This window comes from Salmo salar, chromosome ssa03, assembly GCF_905237065.1.
Source record: "Salmo salar chromosome ssa03, Ssal_v3.1, whole genome shotgun sequence".
In the NCBI taxonomy this organism is placed as follows: domain Eukaryota; kingdom Metazoa; phylum Chordata; class Actinopteri; order Salmoniformes; family Salmonidae; genus Salmo; species Salmo salar.
The window spans coordinates 28,603,350-28,612,003 of record NC_059444.1 but is presented as its reverse complement, the minus strand read 5'-3'; the positions used below and the strand labels follow the sequence as shown (position 1 = coordinate 28,612,003).

The 8,654-nt window shown below is 44.1% G+C and overlaps 1 protein-coding gene across 7 annotated transcripts in view; it reads right to left on the bottom strand.

Moving 5' to 3' along the window:
• The window catches only part of LOC106599252 (histone-lysine N-methyltransferase 2C), a 146,666-nt gene that overhangs the window by 79,816 nt on the left and 58,196 nt on the right, over positions 1-8,654 (bottom strand). For all 7 annotated transcript variants that reach the window (XM_014190384.2, XM_045714703.1, XM_014190382.2 and 4 more), the window contains 5 exons: positions 8,442-8,623; positions 7,213-7,377; positions 7,004-7,110; positions 6,803-6,877; positions 5,457-5,669 (listed from right to left, as the gene is read on the bottom strand). In XM_014190384.2, coding sequence (XP_014045859.2) covers positions 5,457-5,669; positions 6,803-6,877; positions 7,004-7,110; positions 7,213-7,377; positions 8,442-8,623 — 742 coding nt within the window. The remainder of the gene's footprint in view (positions 1-5,456; positions 5,670-6,802; positions 6,878-7,003; positions 7,111-7,212; positions 7,378-8,441; positions 8,624-8,654) is intronic.

Below are 8,654 nucleotides of genomic sequence, written 5' to 3'. Positions count from 1 at the left end.
GAGAGACAGACAGACAAGACAGAGAAGCGAGAGAGACAGACAGGCGAAAGAGAGACAAGAGCGAGCGAAGAGAGAGACAAAGCGCGAAGAGAAAGCCTGCAAGAGACAAGCCTGACGAAGAGAGACAAGCCATGCGGAGCAAGCGGCGAAGACAAGACAGCGACATGAGACAGGAAACGAACAGGAAGCCAACAGCAGAGCGAAGACAAAGCGAGACAAAGCCGAGACAGAAGCGAGACAAGCCGACAGCGGGACAAGCCTGGACAAGCTATGACAAGCTTGAACGGAACAGCGAGGACAAGCGACAAAGGAGACAACGACGAGAGACAAGCCTGCCGGAAGACAGGCGAAGCCGAGAAACAGCGAAGACAAAGGCGAAACAAGGAGAAGACAAAGCGAAAGCGAAGAAGAAGCAACCGAGAGCAGAAAGCGAAGCGAAGAAGACAAGCGAGCGAAGAGAGACAGCGGAGACAAGCGCGAAGAAGACAAAGCCGCGAAGAGGACGACAGCGAGGACAAAGCGAGACGGACAGCAAAGCGCGAAGAGAAGACAAAAGCGCGAAGAAGACAAAGCGGCGAAGAGACAGAAGACGACGCGAGACAGAGCGGCGAGAGACAAGCGGCGAGGACAGACGAGCGAGCGAAGGACAGACAGCGCGAAAGACAGAAAGCGGCGAAACAGCGCAACCGCGCGAAGACAAGCGGCAACGACAGCGGCGAGCGACAGAACCGCGACAGCCAACGACAAGCCAGCGAGACAAGCGCCGAAGACAAGCGACGGAGACACGCGAGAGACAGAGCAGCGAGCGAAGACAGAAAGCAGCGAAGAGACAGGCAGACGAAGAGAACCGCGAAGACAGAGCCGAGGGAGGGCGAGACAAAGCCCGAAGACAGACAAGCGGCGAAAGAAGACAACGGCGAAGCAGAAGACACGACAGCGAGAAGACAAGCACGCGAAGACAAGCAGCACGAGAGACAAGCGCGAGAGAGCAAGCGAAGACAAGCGGCGAAGACAAGCAGCGACGAAGACAAGCGACGAGAGAAGACAAGCGAAGAGACAAGCCGCGAGGAAGACAAGCGCGAAGGAGACAAGCGAAGAGAGACAAGCCGGCGAAGACAGCGAAGCGCGAAGAAGACAAGCCGAAAGACAAGCCGAAAGCGAGAGCGAAGACAGCGACAGACGACGACCCGCGAACGCGAAGCGAAGACAAGCCGGCGAGACAACGAGCGAAGACAAACGAGCGAAGACAAGCCAGCGAAGACAGCGAGCGAAGACAAGCGAGCGAAGACAAGCGAGCGAGAACAAGCGAGCGGGGACAAGCGGCAGCGAAGACAAGCGAGCCGAAACACGAGCGAGACGCCGCGAAGACAAACAGCGCAGCGAAGACAAGCAAGCGAGCGAAGACAAGCCAGCGGCGAAAGACAAGCGAGCAGAGCGAAGACAAGCGCGAGCGAGCAAGACGAGAGCGAAGCGAGAGACAGAGAGCGAGCGAGCGAGAGAGAGACAGAGAGCGAGAGAGAGACAGAGAGCGAGAGAGAGACAGAGAGCGAGAGAGAGACAGAACGAGAGAGAGAGCTAAGAGAAAGATAGCGCAAGAGAGGAATGTACCAGATGCTCAGCAGGCTCTGCTCACTGGTCGGAGGCCAAACCACACGACTAACAACATTGGACATTTTATGGAACACAAAGCCTTCCTATCTCATTCTGGAATATCCCAGGCCTGAGGTCATCTGCCTTTGACCTAAAGAGCAGGATCCTGGACTTCACTAAAGAAATTGAAAATACAGACATTGTCATCCTACAAGAAACATACAGAGGAGACAGACCCACTGGTTTCCCTCTAGGTTAAAGAGAGCTGGTAGTCCCATCCACCAAACTACCAGGTGTGAAACAGGGAAAGGACTCGGGGGGGTATGCTCATTTGGTATAGAGCAGACCTAACTCACTATTAAATTCATCAAAACAGGAACATTTTACATTTGGCAAGAAATTCAGAAGGAAATGATCTTAACAGAGAAAAATGTCCTCCTGTGTGCTACTAGAATCCCCATACTATAATGAAGACAGCTTCTCCATCCTGGAGAGGGAAATCAACCATTTCCAGGCCCAGGGACATGTACTAGTCTGTGGCGACCTACATGCCAGAACTGGACAAGAACCTGACACCCTCAGGAAACAGGGGGACAAACACCTGCTTGGAGGTGACAGCACTCCCTCCCCCATATGCCCCCCTAGGCACAACTATGACAACATAACCAAATAAAACGGGTCGCAACTCCTGCAGCTCTGTCGCACGCTGGGTCTGTACATAGTCAATGGTAGGCTTAGATGGGACTCCTATGATAGGTACACCTATAGCTCATCTCTTGGCAGTAGTACTGTAGACTACTTTATCACTGACCTCAACCCAGAGTCTCTCAGAGCGTTCAGTCAGCCCACTGACACCCCTATCAGATCACAGGAAAATCAGTCTACTTGAACAGAGCAATACTCAAATCATGAGGCATCAAAGCCAAAGGAACTGAATAATATTAAGAAACGCTATAGATGGAAGGAATGTAGTGTGGAAACCTACCAAAAAACTATTAGGCAACAACAAATTCAACCCTTTTAGACAACTTCCTGGACAAGACAGACATTCCACTGTAATAGTGAAAGTGTTAACAGTATATTTCACCTCTCAGCTTCCATTAAAATTTCAAACAGAAAACCCAAAGAAAATGAACAACATTGACAAATGCTTTAATGAGGAACGCAAAAACCTAAGAAAAAAACGGAGAAACCTATCCAACAAAAAACAGAGACCCAGAAAACCTGAGCCTACACTATAGTGAATCACTAAAACAACACAGAAATACACTACGGAAAAAGAAGGAACAGCACGTCAGAAATCAGCTCAATGTAATTGAAGAATCCATAGACTAACCACTTCTGGGAAAATTGAACCCACTAAACAAACAACACGAAGAGTTATCTACCCAAAATGGAGATGTATGGGTAAACCACTTCTCCAATCTTTTTGGCCCTATAACAAAGAACAAACAGCAAAAACATATACATGATCAAATACAAATCTTACAATCAACTATTAAAGACTCCCAGAACCCACTGGATTCTCCAATTACACTGAATGAGCTACAGGACCAAATACAAACCCTGCAACCCAAAAAGGCCTGTGGTGTTGATGGTATCCGCAATGAAATGATCAAATATACAAACCACACATTCCAATTGGCTATACTTCATAAACTCTTTAATATCATCCTTGGCTTTGGCATCTTCCCCAATATTTGGAACCAAGGACAGATCACCCCAATCTACAAAAGTGGAGACAAATTTGACCCCAATAACTACTGTGGGATATGCGTCAACAGCAACCTTGGGAAAATCCTCTGCATTATCACTAACAGCAGACTCGTACATTTCCTCAGTGAAAACAATGTACTGAGCAAATGTCAAATTAGCTTTTTACCCAATTACTGTACGACCGACCAATTATTCACCTTGCACACCCTAATTGACAAACAAACAAACCAAAACAAAGGCAAAGTCTTCTCATGCTTTGTTGAAGCTTTAGACTCAATTTGGCAAGAGCGTCTGCTATACAAATTGTTGGAAAGAGGTGTTGGGAGAAGAACATCCGACATTAAAAAATCCATGCGCACAAACAACAAGTATGCGGTTAAAATGTGAAAAAAAAACATTTCTTTCCACAGGGTCGGGGAGAGTGATATAGTGATGCAGCTTAAACCCCAACCTATTCAACATCTATATCAACGACTTGGCGAGGGCACTAGAACAGTCTGCAGCCCCCAGCCTCAGCCTCACCCTACTAGAATCTGAAGTCAAATGTCTGTTTGTTGATGATCTGGTGCTTCTGTCCCCAACCAAGGAGGGTCTACAGCAGCACCCAGAGCTTCTGCATAGATTCTCACAGACCTGGGCGCTGACAGGAAATCTCAGTTAGACAAAAATAATGGTGTTCCAAAAAAGTTTCAGTCGCCAAGACCACAAATACAAATTCCATCTAGATATCGTTGCCCGAGAGCACACAAAAAACTACACATACCTCGGCCTAAACATCAGTGCCACAGGTAACTTCCACAAAGCTGTGAACGATCTGAGAGATAAGGCAAGAATGGCCTTCTATGCCATCAAAAGAAACATAAAATTCGACATACCAATTAGGATCTGGCTAAAAATACTTGAATCAGTTATAGAACCCATTGCCCTTTATGGTTGTGACGTCTGGGATCTGCTCACCAACAAATAACTCACAAAATGGGACAAACACCAAATTGAGAGACTGCATGCAGAATTCTGCAAAAATATCCTCAGGGTATAATGTAAAACACCAAATAATGCATGCAGAGCAGAATTAGGCCGATACCCGCGAATTATCAAATTCCAGAAAAGAGACGATAAATTCTATAACCACCTAAAAGGAAGCGATTCTCAAAACTTCCATAACAAACCCATCACCTACAGAGAGATGAACCTGGAGAAGAGTCCCCTAAGCAAGCTGGTCCTGGGGCTCTGTTCATAAACACACCCCAGGACAGCAACACAATTAGACCCAACCAATTCATGAGAAAACAAAAAGATAATTACTTGAATATTGGAAAGAATTAACAAAAAAACTGAGCAAACTAGAATGCTATTTGGCCCTAAACAGAGAGTACAGAGTGGCAGAATACCTGACCACTGTGACTGACCCACACTTAAGGAAAGCTTTGAATATGTACAGAGTCAGTGAGCATAGCCTTGCTATTGAGAAAGGCCGCCGTAGGCAGACTTGGCTCTCAAGAGAAGACAGGCTATGTGCACACTGCCCACAAAATGAGGTGGAAACTGAGCTGCACTGTAAACACAACCCAAATGTATATTTTTGTATTTTCCCTTTTGTACTTTTGCACATAATATGAACTTTTGTGAGTGTAATGTTTACTGTCAATTTACTGTTAACATAATGTTTCCCATGCTACTAAAGCTCTTAAAATGTATGTTTAATTGAGAGACCGAGAGAGAATGAGAGAGAGAGACCGAGAGCGAGCGGGCGCGAGAGCGCGAGAGAGAGAGGTGATAAGGAGACAGCCAAGGGGCAGTGCAGTCTGCAGAACGGACTAACAGACCACTCTACCCCCAAGCTACAGCACACCTAGGGTCAATCCCATTTCAACTCCAGTCAACTTCAAGAGATTAGCCTAATTGAAATTGTGGATTTTTCAATTTGTGAAATTTAGCTCCACAACTCTACTCCACCACCTAACCGTCTGCTGTCAGCGTCATGGGAATTTATGAACGTGAAAGACAATTGCCGTTCCAGAGGGTCTTAATCTGTGTCCGGGGAAACTGTCCCATAGTGTTTTCTAACAGGCTTGTTGTATTTAGGTCAGTTAACCTATATTTAAGCAGGGAAGTCCGTTAAGAACACATTCTTATTTAAAGACAGGCACCTCTGTGGTCCTCCATGTCCTCATCCCGGGAGTGTTCTGACAGCATGTCCAGGGGGGCCTGCAGCACTGCAACACTGTTCTGGTTGATGATCTTCAGCTTCAGCTTGGGCTTGGGTTTCCTACGCCGCGACGCAGGGGCCGTCAGGCTCTTGAGCTGACACAAGCCTGACTCCGTCAGACACACGCCATCCTGAGTGTACGTCCTGACCACGTCTGAAAGACACACACACACCACAAGGTTATGGTGCTGTATGAACATCCTAGATGAACTGGAATGTGTGGAATGTACAGTACTGTTCAATGTAATTAAAACAAGGTTTCATTAAGTTAAAGAGCTAGAAAGCATCTCAGAGAAGAAGAAATGTCTCGATCTCCAGACAGAACAAATACTAAAAGCATATGGCAAATAGAAATCAAAAGTGGATGGTCTTCAGAGATAGATGGGAGGGGTTGAGGGGAGCTAAAGGGTGGGACTGAAATATACTGTGTCTGTAAAATATATATAGTACGTATAAGCTGGAAGTAGAAACCTAAGTGTTGTTGTTCATTAGTTTACTCCAATTAGGGGTGGTAGGGTTAGGGGAAAATAATAAAAGGAACATATATATATATATATATATATATATATATTTAAAAAAAATTATAATAATAACAATAATATATAAAATATTATATATTTAAAAAAAATATATATGGGGGATTGTAAATTATGCAGAAAATTACATTGATAGAAGCCACAATCTATTTGCAATATTGAAGCTGATACACCCACAAAAGAACATACACGACCGTTCAAAAGTTTGGGGTCACTTAGAAAATGTCCTTCTTTTGGAAAAAAAAAATACAATTTTTTGTCCATTAAAATAACATCAAATTGATCAGAAATACAGTGTTAATGTTGTAAATGACAATTGAAGCTGGAAAGGCATACAGAGGCCCATTATCAGCAACCGTTGTTAGCTAATCCAAGTTTATCATTTTAAAAGGCTAATTGATCATTAGAAAACGTTTTGAAATTATGTTAGCACAGCTGAAAACTGTGTGCTGATTAAAGAAGCAATAAAACTGGCCTTCTTTAGACTAGTTGAGTATCTGGAGCATCAGCATTTCTGGGTTTGATTACAGGCTCAAAATGACCAGACACAGAAAACGTTTTTCTGAAACTCGTCAATCGACTCGTTCTGAGAAATGAAGTCTATTCCATGTGAGAAATTCCCAAGAAACTGAAGATCTTGTACAACGCTGTGTACAAGGACATTTCTAAGTGACCTCAAACTTTTGAACGGTAGTGTATATATTTGTTTTATTAAATAAATAAATACCAAAAGCAGACATATTGTTCATACCCATGTCTTTAGCTTTTGTGAGAATCTGCGTCATAACTGCCGGTTCAATGGACTCTCTGGCCTTGGACACAGGCGCTGTGGATGCAGTGAAGACACACACAAAAGCCAATGAGTAATTGGCTGCAATACACGAGATGCCTGAGAGGGTCAGATACAGTAGCAATGATTCAGAAGGCTATACTGTATGCAGTGCTTACTTACCCTTGAAGGCCTTGTGGACTCGGCACATGGTGCAGTCAAAGCTGCTGTCTGCTGCTTTCTCCACATCCTCCTCTGAATGGAGACCCTGGCAGGAACTATGTATCCACCTATCAGAGAGGAAGGCGAAGGGGTTGGGGTACCATGATGCAAAATAATAGAGAATAAATATAGGTTTCGGCAGGCTTAGCTAGTACTGTAGCAATGCCCACCTGTCGCATTGGCGGCACTGCACCACGATCTCTCCCTCGCTGTAGTCCTGGAGACAGAAGGGGCACGTCACCAGGCTGCCACAGGGGGCGCACTGGGTGTAATTATTCTGCCACTCACACCTCAGGCCTGGCGAGGTGGCACCACACTGGGTACAGGACACACACCTGCAGGAGGAAACAGGGGAGGGGAGAAGGAGTGAGGACAGGTGTCAATGAATAGCTGAGTGCATTTAGGTGGCTGTACATTAAGTACAATACAGGACATTGAGAAATAATGAACTAGGTCATTCATGGAGAAAAGGGATAGGCTTTTTTGTGTGAGGAGATGGCAAATAAGTTGTTGTTGTTGGTACTAGAGGTCGACCGATTATGATTTTTCAACACCGATATCGATTATTGTAGGACCAAAAAAAGCCGCTACCGATTAATCGGCCGATTTTTATATATATATATATATATATATATATATATATATATATATATATATATATATATATATATATATATATATATATATATATATATATATATATATATATATATATAAAAAATATGTATAAAGATTTGACCATTACAACAATATTGAATGAACAATGAACACTTTTATTTTAACTTAATATAATACATCAATTTAGTCCCAAATAAATAATGAAACATGTTCAATTTGGTTTAAATAATGCGAAAGCGAAAGTGCAATATGTGCCATGTAAGAAAGCTAATGTTTAAGTTCCTTGCTCAGAACATGAGAAACATATGAAAGCTGGTGGTTCCTTTTATCATGAGTCTTCAATATTCCCAGGTAAGAAGTTTTAGGTTGTAATTATTATAGGATTATTTCTCTCTATACATTTGTATTTCATATACCTTTGACTATTGGATGTTCTAATAGGTACTTTAGTATTGCCAGCCTAATCTCGGGAGTTGATAGGCTTGAAGTCATAAACAGTGCAATGCTTTTACGCATTGTGAAGAGCTGCTGGCAAACGCAGTAAAGTGCGATCGGTCTCCAAAAACGCAGATTACCGATTGTTATGAAAACTTGAAATCAGACCTACTTAATCGCCCATTCCGATTAATCGGTCGACCTCTAGTTGGTACTTTGACTTCTTGCTTAGATACATCAAATATTGACGTTATACTATATAGGGAATAGGGGGCCATTTGGGACACAGCCACGTTATCATAATAGGAAGAGGTTGAGGGGATGGACAGACGAGTCAGCTACACACCATTTGCACTTCCAGCTGTCCTTGGGAACGTTCTGCAGTGGAGGGTCCAGGCAGTAGGTGTGATAGCTGATGTCACAGTCGTCACACAGTAGCAGACGGCCCGGGTCGGTGGCCTGGCCACACGCCTCGCACACTGTACACTCCAGACAGCGCCAGCCTTTATTCAACACCACCTTGGTGATCTGGGAGGAGAGGACAGGGTCAGATGTGGTG